Genomic DNA, 18955 nt, shown 5'->3' with positions numbered 1-18955 from the left:
ATAGCGCAATTACGAAAGCCCGTACGAAGTACCTCTCAAATAAAACCAACAATTTACGATATTATTTTAGAAACCCAAAATTGTTTGCCAACTTTCTATTGGGTATTCAATTATCTCTCAAATGAATCAAAAACTAGCAAAATCGGATGAGATTTACTCGATTTATGTGCAAAAAACACTTAGGGCCGAGTAGCGGCCTTAGTCCAAGGGCCCAAATTTGAAACTTTTTTGCCACGTTATTTTCGGCATTCAATTACCTTCCACAAAAAACTAAATCTAGCAAAATCGGATGAGATTTACTCGATTTATGTGCAAAAAACACTTAGAGCCGAGTAGCGGCCTTAGTCCAAGGGCCCAAATTTGAAACTTTTTTCGACACGTTCTTTTCGGTATTCAAATATCTCTCAAATGAAACAAAATCTAGCAAAATCGGATGAGATTTACTCTATTTATGTGCAAAAAACACTTAAAGTCGAGTAGCGGCCTTAGTCCAAGGGCCCAAATTTGAAACATTTTTTGCCATCATTCTATTCGGTATTCAATTATCTCTCAAATAAAACAAAATCTAGCAAAATCGGATGAGATTTACTCGATTTATGTGCAAAAAACACTTAGGGCCGAGTCCAAGGGCCCTAATTTGAAACTTTTTTCGTCACGTTCTTTTCGGTATTCAATTACCTTCCATAAAAAACTAAATCTAGCAAAATCGGATGAGATTTACTCGATTTATGTGCAAAAAACACTTAGGGCCGAGTAGCGGCCTTAGTCCAAGGGCCCAAATTTGAAACTTTTTTCGACACGTTCTTTTCGGTATTCAGTTACCTTCCATAAAAAACTAAATCTAGCAAAATCGGATGAGATTTACTCGATTTATGTGCAAAAAACACTTAGGGCCGAGTAACGACCTTTGAGCCCTCCCAACAAGCTCGCGTTGCATCTTACCCAAAAACAATGTTCAGCAACTTTGTTCTACTCGTCAATACCTTTCATTTGATATATCACAAGCAGCTATTGCGTGCGTATTTCGGTAGATATCGTCGAAAGACTGAAAAACACCTATAGGGCCCTAGCTCTGGAGGGGCCGACCCTACCATGCCCATTTTCGAACTTGACCTTACTTTTGTCGATACCAATCGGGGAAAAAAAGAATTTTGAAAAAAGGTTGTGATTTACTCTAGCTAGAGGGGTCACGGACGGACGGACGCGGACGGACGGACGGACATTTTTTTTATTGCGGATTCGTCATCTATGAACACAACCAAATGCTTTGCCCTTACTGTCTGCTTCCAATTCAACGTGTTACAAACGGCATATTAATCTTATAAGCCCCAGTACTTCGTACGGGGCTAAAAATTCATAAGCTCGTAGGCTGTCGAATACATTTTTCCTAAATGTATTTCAGGTTGTGAAGAGCATCTACTCATACTACAATATAATGCTTGAAGTGGTTTAGGAATTCACGATTATTGGTCTCCTCGGTTTTGAAAGAGTTGGTCAACAATTATTTGTTTCGCATTTCTACAATTCATTTGTAATAGGCTTTTAGCACTAAAAAAATAAATTTTAAATGAAAAGTATTGAGATCATGATGTCCAAATTTGTCTCTTCCGAATTCTACAAACTACAAATTGGATTTGTGGAAATCGAAAAAGTAGATTCGCGAAATTTTGTAAACTATCGGCTAGTCATCACATTTGCAATTTTTAAAGTCAGAGGATAAAGACGGAATCTTTGCTTCATTTTTGAGTTCAACGGGATACGGTGAAAGTCAATTTTGACAATTATACGCAGTGAAGACAATTTACTGTAAAATATGATTAAGTTTTAGATGTTGCCTTCAACGACACTAAATCAGCACACACAAAAATCTGTTCCTGTTTCGTCTTTACTGTCAGATTGGGGTTCGTCCAATGTTCTTCAAACAAAAATGATCATGGTTACTTGATAGCTCTCAAATTGAGTAATATTTTATATGAAATTGTTTTTTTACAGTGTTTTACAGTTGTGTGACACACTCTAAAGTTTCAGGACACTATTTAGAGTACCACTCATGCTTGAAATGCATTGGTTCGTCACATATATCGATGTTTTTTTGACTGATATGTTTCAGAAATACTCTGATAAATCCACTGGTTTGCAAAGACTTTTCTGCAGCAAGTCTTAACTCTGATAATGAAAATTGTGCAGAATTTACCTAGCTTGCTTTCTAGCTTATAAACATGGACATAAAAGTCCCTTGGGTCTGCTGTTGTGTTGCCCCTGTTTTAAGAAAGTTCACCCCACCAAGCCTATGACGAGAATCATCACGAGCTGGTGATTTTTTGTATCAATTCCGCCATTATATCGTTTAATTGTGGTGTGTCACCTACGTATCTGCATCTGCATGACTTTCCCAAAGTTAACAGCCTTGGTTTTGTCTTTGCTTTCCGATTTCTTATTGTTAAACAAAGTCGTTGCTAGTTTATAACAACGGAAGTAAAAGTGGGGTAGGGTAATTTGGCAACATGCAAGTTTGATGCGTGCCAGTTTCCACTGTAATGTGAATTTAGCACAGTGCCAGATTCACCATCTGAGGAGTAATTTGGCACCATGCAACTTTGGAAATTGCATAATAGCACGGTAGCCATAATAGAAAAATAAATAAAAGTGAATGATGTGCTAATCATAGTTAGCCGTTTGTCACTATTAGTCAACATTATTTACCTATAAAGGAAAGGCTTGACAAAAATTTGGGGATTTGTTTGCAAGATTTCGTAAAAGGACATTTTCTAGTTTGGAGTTGAATTTCTCTCGGTGCCTTCAAAGCCATAGCTTTTTGCGTCCTTTTGTAAAAAGACAAATTTCTTAGTTTTGACTGCGAAAACTCGTAAAATGACAAATTTATTGACTCACAGACCAATTATAACTTCCAGATTAAAATGAGTTAGCACAAAACTGGAACACAAGCTTAGTTGCGTGTGCCAAATTCTCAAAAACCTAGGGAAAAAGGTAATCTGGCACAAGTGCTAGATTCCACTTCATCCACTTCACACGCTACCCGTGTGCCAAATTCTCGGATCCCGTAAAAGTAGAAATTCGTTTGGACAAGAATAAGAGATCATTTTCGCGTCCATTCAAATCCATCGTACTAAATTTCTTCTTACTTTAGTTCGACGTAGAGTATTCGTATTCAGTCAAACTTCACCAGTGGTAAATCACAAATCAATTTTATGATTCGAAACCACGGCTATATACTTTACAATTCCAACGCACTTCAATCATGATTACACTATGATACACTATATACTGAGAAAGTATATAGAAGAGAAATGAACAAGTTAGGCTTAGTTAGACAAACATACCACGTGTTGTGTGAAGTGAGTTGGTAATGCTCAATATGTTTGATGTGTAATATTTATGGTGTGTCAATAATTAAGTGAAATTGAGTTAATAATTCGTAATGTACCAATTACAGCAATGATAATTAATTTACAATTTACTATGGAACAGTAACTACCACTCCTTTCACATAACTTTTTCTATTGATTACTGTTTTGTAGTATTCCTTAAAGGTAAGACATACATATAGCTTTGGAAACGGTAAATAATATGACTTCTAAGGTAAGTAGATAGTTCGACTGTATGGCTGGATAATAATTTACTGGAATAAAAGATGACGAACAAGGTTTCGGACGACGAGTTTGGGGAGTACATAAACGGATCACCGCTGAACGTCCCTCTAGATACAGGAATGAAAAACTCAGCCGAATTCACTAAGGTTCAAATTACGAATCCAATAAAATGAACAAAGTTAAAACGTAGAATTGCTAAGGCCAAGGTAACGACGGATTCCGGATTCGGAACGAGTGGGACTAGGCTCGAACAAATTCATCAATCGGACCAATTGAGAGTAACTTCTGAGCAGGAATCTGATGAAGACATGGAAAATTACTTGATCTTTGAACGGGATTTGAGAATTTTTCGATTTTTTGGTGATATATTGGGCGTTGATATGGAATTCGATTGGAAGCCTGGGTTTCTGTTTTGTGTCAGTTTGTTTCTCATTTTTGTGATTGTCTCTCAACTAACATACACACAATATCTGCACGTCGTAAATAAGAACTACTATAGGCTTTTGGAGACGTTGGCGTGCTACGGCATCACGATATCGGTGAGAAATACGTTTTGGGCAGTACGGAATATAGTCGGTTGTTGCCACTCTTTTCCTAATTTTAGATGGTGCTAAAAATTGTGACATTCCTCAAAAGTTTTCGAGCGGCAAGAGCACTAATCAATTCTACAATGAGGGTGTGTAAGGCGAATAAGGGTGGTGGTCGAGCAGCTAAAGTTCGAGACCGTTTACTATACAATTCTCGATTCTACATGTGGACCACCATTGTTGTCATGGCATCAATTACCATTTTTCTCGCTTATCCAACAAAAGCTTTTTTTGTGGATCATGAATTTGTTCCCTTACTGCCAATCGAATATATGTTTGTGGACTTGTCAACATTGTCTGGATTTATTACAGCAAACCTAATATCGTCGCTTTTGGGCGTTTTTGCCAACGTTGCTACCGTGTATTCCATCCTAATGATTGTCTCAATAATTCTGAACTACTCCATATTCGTTGATATGTTTGAAGAAGATGTGAAGTCTTTAGATGAGATGTGGAGCAGTGCATTAGATACAAGTGTCACGTATCGACATTCTTTCTTAAGAAACATGTGTCGGAAACAGCAAGACATGGATGCGTAAATCGAATTTTTAATAAATTTAAATCAAAGATATTGAATTTTACGGAAATATATTTTAGATACGTTGGAGAAATAAAGAGACTTCTGGACGACTACATTTTTCATTACTTCATTGCTTCATATTTGGGTCAAATCATTTGTTTGTTTCAAATTGTCGTCGTAAGTTCTTTTTTGAAACCATAACTATCTTTAAATTAATAGTTCAATGCTCACCCTACCATCCTGATAACTACCATACAAGAGTGATTGGAAAAGTGGTTACGCCATTGCATATGGTATGTTTTTGGAAATGATGTTCTATTGTCTAATGGGAACGAAGATATCATCTGAAGTAAGTTCCAACTCCATTAAAGTATCAATTGCCACTGACTAAGACTTTTGAACAGAACGAACGAATTATGAGTGCCCTACAACAGTCAAACTGGTTCTCATATGACGTGTACTCGCAAAAAGTATTTTTGATCTTATGGGTGGCAGGCTCAAACGCGAACGAAATGTGGATAGGTCCACTGGCACCACTGAGCGTTTTAACAGGAACGGATGTAATTGAAAAATTTCATAAGCTCGTAGATTGTCGAATTCATATTTCCTAAACGTTTTTCAGGTTGTGAAGAGCATCTACTCGTACTTCAATATAATGCTTGAAGTTGTTTAGGAATTCTCGGTGTTGCTCTTCAACTATTCCGCATTGGACGCCTCTGCTTTTGATTTTGCTGGTCTAGCATTGTAAACGTAAAAAGGAAAATTTTAAGTGAACATTAAATTTTGCATCGAAATTTGGAACAAGTTTCTTCCTAAAATTTCGAAATATCTTGAAATAAAGACTGAAAATACTTCACACCGGATAAGTGCGCAGGTATGTGATCTGCAGCTTCGGGTAGCGATTATAGAGCTTAAGCCGGAAACCTGACTTAGTAAAGGGAGTGAGTTCAGTGATTACTATATTACTGAGGTCAAATGTGAACAAATCACGAAAAACCTTAATCTCACTAGCTGCTAACATTTGATGAATTCTGTGAATTATTGAGGTGGCACAGGATGTACAATACATGGTTCATCGTCTTGCCAGTTCTATTGCTTCTTTCCTTATCGTAGTGGTGCTTCCTACGAGCAATCTCTTTCTTTTGCGATGAAGAATCCAATAATGTTTCAAAAACTATTGATGTCATTGATGACATATTCTGCGCCTGAACGCAAACATTGTCAAGAAAATCATGGACAGAGCGGGAGCGGAGTTGTATTTTAGCTTAAAATGAAAGGTCTAGACGAGTCTAGGTTAAAAAAATAAACAAATCTAATCTATCAAGTATTGCATTTGAGCTTAGACAAATTTTCGAATTTCGTCAAATTTTGTCAAATTTAGCAAATTTTCGATTTTCGTTAAATTTTTGTTTGCGTTCAGGCGCAAGATGTGTCAGATAGGTTTGTTCCAAGGTCATTTTGAAATGTCAAATTCCATCCACAGAAGGCAACTTAACCTCAACTTTCAGGTTGACGAAAATTTCAACGAAAAATTTACAAAAAAATTTGTTGACGTTTAGGTTATGTTCATCTCTGTGGATGAAATCGTCGACGTTCGTGTCGTCAAAGTTCGGGTTTACAGTTATTTGGAACAAACCTATTGCATCAATCGTTTTGGGAATATATGTCACAATTCCTATATTAAGGGTTTTTGACTGGGTGAAACTAACAGAATATTATCGGGTTAGGTGTACCTTATATTACTGCTTACATCTTACCAAGATGATCTGAGTCTGAACTAATTTCCAACTATAGTGACCGTAAAATCGTTGGCCCTGTGCTGCTTGCTGGGTCAAATAAATGAGGAAAACGCGTCTTGTGATGTAAGAAATCTTTAACTAGAATTTTATCACTTGCATGTATTTTCCGTCGATATACATTGAATCCATCTAGTAAGTAAAACATCGCGTCCGTGTCCACTTCATTGGAACTTTTCTTTATTTTATTTAACTACAAAAATAAACTATGCCCGGCCTATGTGCATCGATTTTATGTTGTTACGGTGACGCGCTCACATTGCATCTTTTTGGTGAAATAAATTCGGCACTATGTACCGACTGTGAACGAGATTTCGATCTTTTAGACCGAGATTTCGACCTGGACTTTGATCTGGATCGCGACGATTTCTGATACGGCAATTGTGATGCGTCTCGTGAATTACTTGCAGTTGCTGGTATCAGTTGGGGACGTTCAGTAACGCGTTGATATTCTCGATTCTTTTCCGTTTGTTTGGCCCGTTCTTCTTCCATTACTTGTTCATGGAGTTTTTGCTGAACAGTCCGTTGAATCTCTTTAGCACTTCGCACCAACTTCTCCGGTTGCAAGACAATTCGCTTTGATGACTCCGAATCTCGTCGACTGCGACTTCGTCGGCGTTTCGACCTGCTGCGAGATTTACTTTTCGATGCGTCTCGAGACCTAACCGTTCAAAGTACTAAACGTTAGATGTATGCATTGCAGTGAGCGGATAGTTAACATTTACCACGAACGCTTCGAACGTCTCGATCTGCTACGTGAACGCGACCGTGAGGACCACGCGTCTCGCGATGATTTTCTTAGAGTGGACACAAGCTTCTTGGATTTTGATCGCGATCGAGACTTCGACCGTGAATTTGACCGAGAATGACGGTTTCTGGAACGCGACCGAGATCTACTGCTGCTCGAACGACTTCGACTGCGGGAACGACGGCTACGAGAATGAGATCTGAAGAAATTTTGAGTTTAATTTTGAGCAATTCCTTTTCAAATACTGAAACTAACCTTGATCTGGAGCGAGAATATTTACGACGATGATCGTGGCCGTCGTCATAACCGTCATTTTCGTATTTGTAGTCTCCGTCATGGTATCCGCCACGACCTCTGTAGGAACCGCGTCCTCTCGAGCGCGGATAACGACCACGCGGTCCACCACGATAGCCTCGATACGGCATTGCATTTTGGAAATAATCGGGTCGAACCATCGGCGCTGACAGCGGTGCGAAAAATGGTGGATATGGATACATTCCCATTCCCATACTCATTCCCATCCACTGACCGGTTTCTGGATTGAACATGGGAAACGCACCAGGTGGTGCAATACCGGCGGGATGTTTGGGCGAAATTTCAACTTAACAACAAGAGAAATTAGTGAAATGTTGGTAGAGTACAATTACGACCAACCAACCTTCGTCGGACGAGGAACTCGACGACGAGTCTTCTTCGTTCTTCTTCTTCAACTTTTTCTTTTTCTTCTTCTTTGCACCAGCATTGAACACACTGTCATCCGAGCTTATCGTATTCACACTGGGCGATCGAGAACGTCCACCTTTTAAAGCTAGTCCCAATATCCCGCTGCTTCGGACTTTCTTAACACGATTCTTTTGGCGTTCCAACTCAATCTCCTGCGTATTTTTGAAACGGTTCATCAACTTGTTACGCAAATCGATGGTGCCAATTTGTCCGCCTTTAAATTTCGGTACTTTCGATCCCTCCACTTTGATCTTGTGGCTGGCATTCAACTGGAAATGTTCAACTGAAAATCAATTCCATTTTAAACTTTCAGTGGAGTTACCTTGATTCGGTCAAACAGCGCTTCCAACACCCGAATGCTTTCCAATTTACGCTGTGCGATTAACAGTTTCTTTTCCTCTGATCGTATTTTGCTGGACATTTCTTGCTGTTCCTTTTCACGCAACTTCTTCAGATGCTTTTCTTTGCGCTGTTCTTCGCGAAGCCGTTGCTTATCCAATTCGGCCATTCGTTGCTCCTCTGCTTGACGTCTGGAACCAGATTTATGATTCGAGAATTGTCGACGAATCTTTTCGTCAATGTTACGTGGTTAAAACAGAAGGTCAGGACAACGAAACGTTTTTAAAACGGCGAAAGATGAAATATGCTACAAGTCACTGATCAAAAGTAAGGCTACGAAGATAACAAACAAAATTGGGGGTAGTCCATAAATCCCATCTCCTCTTTTACAGACTCCCTCTTCGATGAGGACGAGATTTATGGACGATACCTTATCGTCAATTTGAAATGACAGCCACAATTACTGTGATATATTCGGAACATAAGAATAAAACCGCCACCTTCTGTGCATAGACTTTCCCGTAAATCAATATATCGTTAATTGGGTGCACAAATCACGTCACGCTCAAGAAATTGGGTTGACGTCATTTGTGCACAGTGAATTAGTCGAATCAAACCTTTGTCGTTCCTTTTTCTCCTCTTCCAGTTGCAATTTGCGTTTCTCATCCTCTTCTTTCGCACGATCTTTTGCAATAAATTTGTCACGCACAATTTTCCTTCTCTTCACACTTGCATCGCTCAAGTGCTTCGTACGATCGAAGTCGACGATAATATTAACCGCCAGATTCTTGTCGCCCTCCTTCCGTACCAGTTTCATTCCACGAAACTCGTCCATTGCCTTCACAAAATACGCATACTCAGAGAACTGGATGTAACTGTAATGGACAGGTAATGGATACTCCATAAAACCGATAGTGAAAAATGTCTTACCCTTCAAAGTACAATTCCTGATCGAATGAAAATGTCTTCATACCGGACATGTGCGGTTTCATCTCCTTTCGATACGGATCACAAATGGGTATGTCAACCATTCTGACATCGCCGAATTTCTCAAAAATTCGCTTAAAAATACTTTCGCTCGGCTTGACCACATCATCGTTTTCCTGGTGTCGCGGACAGAACCATCGTATCGGTAAATTTGATACGTGCATTGTGTCCGGTCGTTCACCCCATTTCATTTCGTCCATGTCACGGCTGTCTCGAAAATATTTGTCCCATTCATGGCGTGACGGGAAATCGTCTTTCGCTTGTGCAGCACGAATTTTGACTGGATCGGCAAAATTAGCTAATTTCAATGTACGTCCATCGAGTCGTGAAAGGACATCACGCAGTTTGGAAAAATCTTCCAATTCCGCTTCGAATCGAATGAACTCTAAGGTGCTCTTTGACACCTGGATGGAATCGGAATGATTATTCGTCGTTGTTCGATGTGATCTTTCGAATGATTGGTCATTTACCTTTAACACTGAAAATTGGTCCGGTAGTATTATGTGACGCAATTTTTCCATAACATCCCAGTTGGATATGGCTTTTCCAGTGGTTGCTTGTGGCAACGACACGGATACATTGAACTTTGCGAATGGCTTAAGATACAGCGAGTGCGGTAAGTATAACGGTACACAATCACTAACATTTTTAATTGTCTGTATATTCATTTTAACAATGATTCGTTCATTTACGGATTACGATTCGTTTTACAATTTTTCAATTCAATTTTCCGTCGATAAAATAGAAAAACAAAATTATTTATTTGCACAGTTCCTAACTTATCCTATATAAAATTGGCTAGGGATTTCGGGATATGGGATAAGAAAAAGTGTAGAAATTGTGTAGCCAATATGGCAGAAAAACTATTTATTTAGGAGCCACAATGATGAGAAAAAAATAAAATGAAATTTTCAATGGTAAGAAATGATCAAAAATGATGGATAATGTAAATAAAATGTGTCGGTGGTATGTAGCAGTGAAAATAACACATTCTTTATGCTAATTTGTTGATAATAATTGCTGAAAATCGATTGCACAAATATATTTGCACTTAAAGTCAACCCAACAACTTTATAATTTCAAAATGGAGCAATAAAATCTACGTTTTTGACAGACGTCATAAATGAGTTTTTATTGCACATCCGATTTGTTCGGCATTAAACGCACCATTCATCACGAACTTACTAGGGAAATGATTTAATTTTTCAAAGAATATGCTATCTATTTCAAGTGCAAGAAAGTATTATGATGAAAGAGAAAGAAATATTTTGACAAGGACCCCAAGGCAAGATATTATGAACTGGTCTTCTGTCGTCACACTCACATCATAACATGTTGAAAGAGAAGCAAATATTTTGACAAGTACACAGGGAATATTTTGGGGAAAATGTATTGGAAAAATAAGTAAAATATGGATGTGCAAAAATTGAGGAAAACTTCTCCATATTTTCCTAATTTTTCCAAATTTTCCTGTTTTTCCAAATTTCTCATATTTTCCATGGTACAAGTGGGTTGGCCTGTAGAGGCGCCACATTTTTAGACCCGTACGAAGTACTGGGGTCTTATAGGTTTACGCATACGTTTGTAACACGTCGAATTGGACTCCCTGAGTAAGGGGAAACCTATTGTGGTTGTCTAGAGATGCCAAATCCGCGAAAAAAAAATGTCCGTCTGTCTGTCTGCACGATAACTTGAGTAAAACGCATCCAAAAGACAGGCTAAGTTCGAAGATGAGTGATTTTGGATCGACCCCTCCCGAGCTGTGGCCCAATAAGTGCTTTACGGTTTTTCGAAGATATCTCCGGACATTTAAACGTTAAACTTGTAAGTGATACGTCAAATAAAAGGTATTTACAATACCGATCGACAAAAAAAAGTTTATGGAAATCGGATGACCGACTCGTAAGTTAGACCCCTTGGTGTGGAACAGGCACAGGGCGGCAAGCAGTTTTTGCTTGTAGGTCGGCCACATTTGAACATATTTCGTCTGTTTTAGCTTTATTAGATAGGTATTGACCATACCAATCAGGGAAATTTTTTTTTATGAAATTATGTTCTCCGGACTAGGATGTTCTAGGTCTCTTGGAGTGAGCTCTTATCTGGCTACTCGGAAGTACAGTGAACGTGGTGTATTTTGACAATATCTCGAGTAAATTTTGACCGAATTTCATGAATTTTTTTTTGTTTGAAAGGTATTAACGAATGTAAAGCGTCGGTACTATGTCCGGTCTCCTAACAAAATGGCTGCCGGCGGCCATATTGGATTTTAGTAAAATAGAAATATCTTGGGAAAAATGATACTTAGAGAGTTTCTGTTAACATGGAAATAATTTGTTGTGTGTGGGGTTTCAGGGATTCCATATACGGACATCTATATATACCTATATACAGCTATATTGAGCTATATACAGGCATATAGAGCTATATAATAGCATATATTTATCTGTGAAATGTTTATTTATAGTGAAATATAGTTAAATATAGCGGTATATAGCTGTTTAAATAGGAATTTATGAAATTTGTCTTCGTACGGGGCTGTCTATATTGCCTCCGGCAATTTAGTTGTATATGATAACAAGGCAAAGAGTGGATAATGTAAGTGATCTTAAAGGGAGAATAGTTTTTCAGCAGATAAGAAAATGAAGTAAGAGAAATGAAGAGTTTCACATTAAAGGCTTTTGATACGAATAGGTGTTTCGTACGGGTCGGCGTTAGCTATGTTTTTTATAGTACTTCATTCTCTGCGACTTATTTTCATGTGAGCCAACTTCACATTTGTCATTACAGAACAATCGCCATATGAAGTTGGTCACAGTAATTTTATATGACATAGTGTACTAAAATATTGGAAAACTATTACATTTCTTCTGAGTTTCTAAACATCATTCTTCAATTCTCCTATAAATTTCCTAAATTTCTTTAATTTTCCTAATTTTCTTCAATTTTTTTTTCAGTATAATTTTTGATCCTGAAGTTGATGGAACACTCAACCATGTCTTACAAAATATTTTCACAGTTCCGAATTTAAAAAAATGCTTGTTTGGTACACTATTCTATTTTAGGTGAGAAGCCAATATTTGGAAAAAATTAAAGAAAATCAGGAAAAGAGGTCCTGCATTTTTCATATTATAGAAGACTTAATTTTACTGGTAAAAAATGAACAATCAAACTTTCCACAGCAAAAAATTCTATGAAATCGGACATGATCCGTTGTCCTTTTGCTATAGGTCCTAATTTTTGTTAGAATCACCCCGTAGAAATTTTGAAAATCTTAGTTTGGGTATGTGCTGCTCTCTGTGATAATCTGACCGGATCAGGTGTTCTTCTCTACTTCTATTTGGATTGAATACCTATTTATGTACTACCTTTATCAATGTGTAAACATGTCGCTATTTCTATTGTTTACACACTTTGAATATATAATACGCTGCCATTAGAAGTTGTTTTCATTAACTTATGCCCAATGACGCCAAATTGAATGAAAATAGCCCATAAATTTATATTTTTTTTGTATTTACTCAGATGACAAATTAAAATAATTATTTAGTTTGCCTCATGGTATAAATATGCTTCAATTACCCGGTAATGAATTAATTAGCTGTTGAATTTTGAGCTCTATCTATATCACATCGTCAGTTGTAGACGTTATTCCGAGCTGTTGGCAAGTCTTCTTTTTCACAATAATGGAACTTAAACCAATTATTTTGCTTAGCTTATTTGTGCTGTGCTGGATATCAGTTGCATCAACACAAGATGTAACCGTATCGCTGAAAGGAAAAACAGTCACTGGCCCCATTACCGATCTAACAGATATTTTAGTTAAACTTGGCATTAGGATTCCACCTCAACTGCGTTTTATGATGGATCGCTACAAAATTGATGTGGATCCAAAGACGCCAGTAACTTCTGAGACAGATCAAACGTCTAATACAATAGAATAACCTATCAAATAACATTTGTACATTTTGAAGATTGTGGCAAGATTTTAGTTCCTTACGTGCATTAAAAATCGTTATTCAATAGAAAGGCAAAATATGTTCAAAGAATCATTTGGTTTTAATTTTATATTACAGGGTGGTTACCTTTAAAAAACACAATTTTAGATTTATCAGAGTTTTAAAAGTCATCGATGTTTCCAGTTAATAAGTGACTCCCTGTCGCAAAATTTGAATTCGCTTTATAGCATAGGAACATCGATGACTTTTATGACTTTAAAAAATCTCAAATATGTTCCGAAAATCAGAACTAAATAAAACCCACGGTTGTGGCACCTATCTTGATTTTAACTCCATAAAAAATATTTTCTTTGACGTTGGTTGTATAAAAAAATTCAAATTCTACTGTATGCATTGTGACTTGTGATCATTTAAAAACGTTTCTATTTACCGAGAGTTCATAAATATTTCCCAAAAATGTAAATGAAAAACCTAAAGTAAATTCTTAAACAAGAAATTTACAAAAACAAATTAGCAATTTTAATTATTTTTTTGTTGTCTTTTTTATAATCAAAATTTTCCGCTCATTCGACGCTTTCAGCAGTAATCTCATATTCAATATGGTATACTATTTTGTACATTTGAAACTCTACCAGTTTCTTAAATCGGTGGCCTTGGTTGACGCGCCGAACTCTTTTCTACTTGAAATGTGGTGAATGAATTAACACCGACGATTTCTCCCTACTGATCAAATAAGAAATTGTGTTGATGAATTAGCACCGGCGAATTTCTGTTTACAATGAAAAACTCTAGATGTTACTCGTAACTCCATGTCAACATCCAAAAATAAATGGTTGCTTCCAAGTAATAAGAGTTTTAACAGTTTCTCACCTCGCTGATTTCAACAAATATGCTGAATAGATGACATTTCACCAGTCGAAATTTCGTAAAACGAATACGCCGAAAGTCCGCTGCAAATTCAAAATGTGAAATCCAAGGGAGGAGATAGCATTTCTTTATAACTTTCAATTCATTTGTTAATCAACTAATTCACCTAAAACTCCAAATCTGACACGCACACTAACAAGAATTATTACACATAAGGTGTGGAGGACAAGAGACTTAGATATTTTCAATAGATTTTACTGAGTGTGCTGGGCACCTGTGATGGAAAAGCCAAGGTAGATAATGTGTTTTTAACAGTGACAGGAGATGGAGTTTGTATTGAACTTTCGTGCTGACGCAATATCTAATTCGGTTTTATATATGAGATTACCTCTACATCTAACTTGAGAAAAGCGACAAAATACCAAGGTTCAGAAAGAACGCGTTAAGACACTTATGAAGGAAACACAAATTTTGACAATTTAGACATGTTTTGTTAAACACACTCATCATAGATTGTATGAATAGAAAACTCGAAGGAACAAATTTATTTTTATACAAAACCTGTCTAAATTGTCAAAATTTGTGACCAACTCAGAAATGTCGTAACCTGTTCTTTCAGAACCTTGCAAAATTCATTCTTTTCAACCGACTCGTGTCATCAACAGAAAAGTCCAGTTTTCGTGTGTAAATTCTTGGCTGTCAATAATCACACAAAAAAGTGACTTTCCATCTCGAGGTAATACACACAAAACTGAAGTATTCAAAACAGAAGTAGAAGATTACGTAACTGCAGGAAAAGTTTATCTTCGAGGAAGTGTAGCTAGCTAAGGCCGAGAAATATACTATCCAGGCAAAATGCTCTTTACAGCAGAGCAAGCGCCGTGAAATGAAATTTTGACAGAAAATCTATGGACTATCTGTCATTATATTTCACTGCTAGCGTAAAAATTGACAGTAAGTCCATAAATAGTCTGTCAAAGTTGTATTTCACGGCTGACTGTATACTTACCTTAACCTTACCATCTCTCTAACAAAAACAAAACCGATGTCGATAAGTCATCAGACATTAAACGCACCAAACACCCTGCAAACCTGAAATCGATAAGTTTTCCATAAACGAATCAATCGAGTGCAACACCGCTACTATGTAGACGATAGAGCACTGTAATAAAGACTACCAACAACAGACGCTCAAGAGAAAAACCTTCGTTTCTTTTGCAAAATAAACCAAAACAACCAGTTGTTTCGTTCTGACCGATTTTGGAGTTGCATGTTTTTGTTTATTTTGTGGGATTATCAGTTTGTGTGGTGGAAAACGACTTAAATCAAGTGCCGAGCCCGAAATTGGTTAGCGTCTTACGACAAAGAATTTGGCGGGCTCTATTTTCTAATCAAATTTTTCACTGAAATGGCTGACCGTGCCGATGTCGGTGAGTTATCGATAGAAGTAATTTTGTTCCGCTGAAAACTTGTAATGTTTTGTTGGAAACGTAATACTAAATTAATGGTTGAGGTTATGGTGGGGCGGTTTGTCGGACACATTTGAAACAAAATTTTCTTCTAAATTGCAGCCGAAGTCTTCGACGATGCTATTGAAGAAAGAGTCATCAACGAGGAGTACAAGATATGGAAGAAGAATACGCCATTCCTTTACGATCTCGTCATGACGCATGCATTGGAATGGCCTTCACTTACCGCTCAATGGTTGCCCGATGTCACTAAGCCAGAAGGCAAGGACTTTTCCGTGCATCGACTCATTCTGGGTACACACACGTCGGATGAGCAAAATCATCTACTTATCGCCAGTGTTCAATTGCCGAACGAAGACGCACAGTTCGATGCGAGTCATTACGACAACGAGAAGGGAGAGTTCGGCGGTTTCGGTTCTGTGTCCGGGAAAATTGAAATCGAAATCAAAATCAACCACGAGGGCGAAGTGAATCGAGCCCGATACATGCCACAAAATCCGTGCGTCATTGCAACAAAGACTCCGTCAAGTGATGTGCTTGTATTTGACTATACGAAGCACCCGAGTAAGCCCGAACCAAGCGGTGAATGTCATCCAGACTTACGGCTACGGGGTCATCAGAAAGAAGGCTACGGCCTCTCATGGAATCCAAATCTAAATGGTTACTTGCTGTCAGCCAGTGACGATCACACTATTTGCTTGTGGGACATAAATGCGACACCAAAGGAACATCGCGTTATCGATGCTAAGAATATCTTTACCGGTCACACAGCCGTCGTCGAAGATGTTGCATGGCATTTATTGCACGAATCGTTGTTCGGTTCGGTGGCTGACGATCAAAAGCTCATGATTTGGGATACACGGTGCAACAACACGTCGAAACCATCGCATACCGTCGACGCCCACACTGCCGAAGTGAACTGTTTGAGCTTCAATCCGTACTCGGAATTCATTTTAGCCACCGGATCGGCCGACAAAACTGTTGCTCTGTGGGATTTAAGGAATTTGAAACTGAAACTACACTCGTTCGAGTCGCACAAAGATGAAATCTTTCAGGTGCAATGGTCGCCGCATAATGAAACGATTCTGGCATCGAGCGGAACGGATCGTCGTTTGCATGTGTGGGACTTGTCGAAGATCGGTGAAGAACAAAGTTCAGAGGATGCTGAAGATGGACCACCGGAACTGTTGTTCATTCATGGCGGGCATACGGCTAAAATTTCCGACTTTTCGTGGAATCCAAATGAACCGTGGGTAATATGTTCTGTTTCGGAGGATAATATCATGCAGGTAATTGGCTGACGAATTTTACAAGCTGGTCGAATTGCTCTGAAATCAATTTTTCTCTCCAGGTATGGCAGATGGCCGAAAACATTTACAACGACGAAGAACCGGAAATTCCAGCGTCCGAACTCGAACCAATTGCAACTTAAATTATTGACCTCTTTGAAATATGGTAATCAAAATAAAATGAACTCTCCGTTAATTTCCAATAAAATTTAAGGATTTTCTTTATTGTCAACGTCGGCCGCCTTTTACCTTGGACTTCTTCTTTATCTTACGCGCGCTCACTTTCCCATTGTGTTTCCTTGCCTCCCGGTCGTGGATTTTCTTTCGTTTTTCGCGTTCCAATCGCGATTTCTTGCGATCTTTCAACTGATCCAGTTTCCGTTTGATTTGAAAGGCCTTCGAACTCTTCAACGCTTTCACAGCCTTGTTGTGAACGGTTCCAGTCAAATTTTTCTTCGACTTGAATGATTGCTCGTCGATGACTGAATGTTTTTCGGTATCTTCGGACTCTTTCGCTTTGGGTTTCTTCGATGATTTCGGCTGTACGGTCAGATCCATTCCGGGAATTCCATCAATTTGTTCTGTCAATGCGGTTCCATCCGCCTCATCTCCATCGTCGTCTTCGTCATCACTGTACTTGGGTCGATTTTCTCCAATCCAGTTGTTGCTTTTCGCCAATTCGCTGGTGGAGATTTCAACGATTTTCACTTTCACATCCTCGGTTTCGAATTCTTCTTCGTTCAGCTCGTCGGCTAGTTCTGGGATCGGAGCGAAGGAGAGTTTGAATTTGTTCTTGAGGTCTTCGCGTGCCTATAAATCGATTAGAATTGAGTTGTTAACGATGGATGTAACAGCAAATTGATGCTCATATTTACCTCTAGCTTCAACCTCTTTCGCTCTTCTTTCACTTGCAATTCTAAATCGTCTCTAGCCTTTTTCCGGCGCTCTTGTTTACGCTTCCTAAATCCGGACAGGTATTCTCTGGAATGAGAAGAATCAAAAAATTTTTACCATTCAGCGTGATGCTTGCATACTTTGTCCTCAGCGAAGAGAACATTCATTTATAACAGGTGTAGTGCACCACGATACACACACAATAATCAAACTTCATTTTCCCTAATTATCAATCTCAGCGTAATTCAACTTACCTGCGCTTCTTTTCGTCAAAGACAAGTTCAACTTTCCGTTTCTTTGCTGGACGCTTACCCATATCAAATTAGGGATCGGAGCTCTACTCTTTAGTAGTTAAACTTCAATAACAAGGCGACAATTGAGGAGAACGTGCTTTTGATGAATGTAAACAATCCCAGCTGAAAGAAGAATTTATTTGACTTTTCAAGCAGTGATGCCGTCATATTTGGTGAAATTTTTACTTCAGTGGTGACAGAGAATTGATGGCACAGTGTGCACAGTGTATAGACCGTATAGAACGCAATGAATTTAATGTTTTGAATGTAAGGTAAATACAAGGTAAATATAGTGAGGAGGTAATGTCATATACAACCGAATCAGATGTGCAGTAGCACGAAAGTTTGCTATAAACGCCATCTCTCCCTGCCTTTAAAATAACAAAATTGCTTAGAAACCTGGGCCATCTGTTTTGTAATTGTCACAACATTTTGTGAAACACAAGCAAATCATAGTTAACCATTTTAAAAAAAGATGTCAGTTTCAACGAACTATTTTATATATATATATGAATTTTATATATGAATATGAATTTTAACTTAGTTTTGCTCAGAAGAAGTCCAAGTACCGCTACAGCTGTAAAGAACAATTAGATAGTGAGATCCGTGGATCATTAGAATCAGGTTCATTAAGAGTCCCGACATAGAGCCATATGGCGAAGAGTTCTTTCGAACGATTGTACAACAATTGTATCAGAAATTTCGCTGTAAATCCAAACAAAATCATCGCTGTTCATAAGCACATGTCCGTTAACAAAAGAGAACAATAGAATTGTACAAGCCGTACATATTGATCAAAGAAAAAGTGGTTCACGAGCAAACGATTTTGATTTTGTCAATAAATTTTAAATTATTTCACTATTTGACCACACATAA

At 38.0% G+C, this 18955-nt stretch overlaps 4 protein-coding genes across 5 annotated transcripts; 2 read left to right on the top strand and 2 right to left on the bottom strand.

Moving 5' to 3' along the window:
* Positions 1-3652: 3652 nt before the first annotated feature.
* LOC119075000 lies at positions 3653-5465 on the top strand. The gene is made up of 7 exons (XM_037181404.1): positions 3653-3757; positions 3812-4150; positions 4216-4733; positions 4796-4895; positions 4978-5067; positions 5123-5278; positions 5341-5465. Exons 1-7 carry the CDS (start codon positions 3653-3655, stop codon positions 5389-5391), a joined length of 1359 nt encoding a protein of 452 aa, XP_037037299.1. The 3' UTR covers positions 5392-5465.
* A 1201-nt stretch (positions 5466-6666) lies between these two features.
* Positions 6667-10397, bottom strand: LOC119074952 (A-kinase anchor protein 17A). Of its 2 annotated transcripts, none has more exons than XM_037181341.1 (8): positions 9782-10397; positions 9255-9715; positions 8942-9199; positions 8308-8515; positions 7921-8254; positions 7518-7863; positions 7240-7461; positions 6667-7175 (listed from the first exon to the last, which is right to left on the bottom strand). In XM_037181341.1, the coding sequence occupies exons 1-8, from the start codon at positions 9977-9979 to the stop codon at positions 6755-6757; spliced, it is 2448 nt and encodes an 815-aa protein (XP_037037236.1). In that variant the 5' UTR covers positions 9980-10397; the 3' UTR covers positions 6667-6754. The 2 variants fall into 2 exon arrangements, with proteins under 2 accessions (XP_037037236.1, XP_037037237.1); XM_037181342.1 differs by having other exon boundaries at positions 7518-7860.
* Positions 10398-15248: 4851 nt separating this feature from the next.
* LOC119074955 (chromatin assembly factor 1 p55 subunit) lies at positions 15249-17105 on the top strand. Its single transcript, XM_037181344.1, has 3 exons — positions 15249-15564; positions 15706-16892; positions 16955-17105. The coding sequence occupies exons 1-3, from the start codon at positions 15543-15545 to the stop codon at positions 17033-17035; spliced, it is 1290 nt and encodes a 429-aa protein (XP_037037239.1). The 5' UTR covers positions 15249-15542; the 3' UTR covers positions 17036-17105.
* On the bottom strand, positions 17081-18211 carry LOC119074957 (ribosomal RNA-processing protein 17). Its single transcript, XM_037181347.1, has 3 exons — positions 18041-18211; positions 17768-17873; positions 17081-17702 (listed from the first exon to the last, which is right to left on the bottom strand). The coding sequence occupies exons 1-3, from the start codon at positions 18100-18102 to the stop codon at positions 17121-17123; spliced, it is 750 nt and encodes a 249-aa protein (XP_037037242.1). The 5' UTR covers positions 18103-18211; the 3' UTR covers positions 17081-17120.
* Between the last annotated feature and the right edge of the window lie 744 nt (positions 18212-18955).

Source organism: Bradysia coprophila, unplaced genomic scaffold, assembly GCF_014529535.1.
Source record: "Bradysia coprophila strain Holo2 unplaced genomic scaffold, BU_Bcop_v1 contig_151, whole genome shotgun sequence".
Taxonomy (NCBI): Eukaryota; Metazoa; Arthropoda; class Insecta; order Diptera; family Sciaridae; genus Bradysia; species Bradysia coprophila.
Note: the sequence above shows the minus strand (reverse complement) of the source record. Positions and strands in the feature narration are given on the sequence as shown.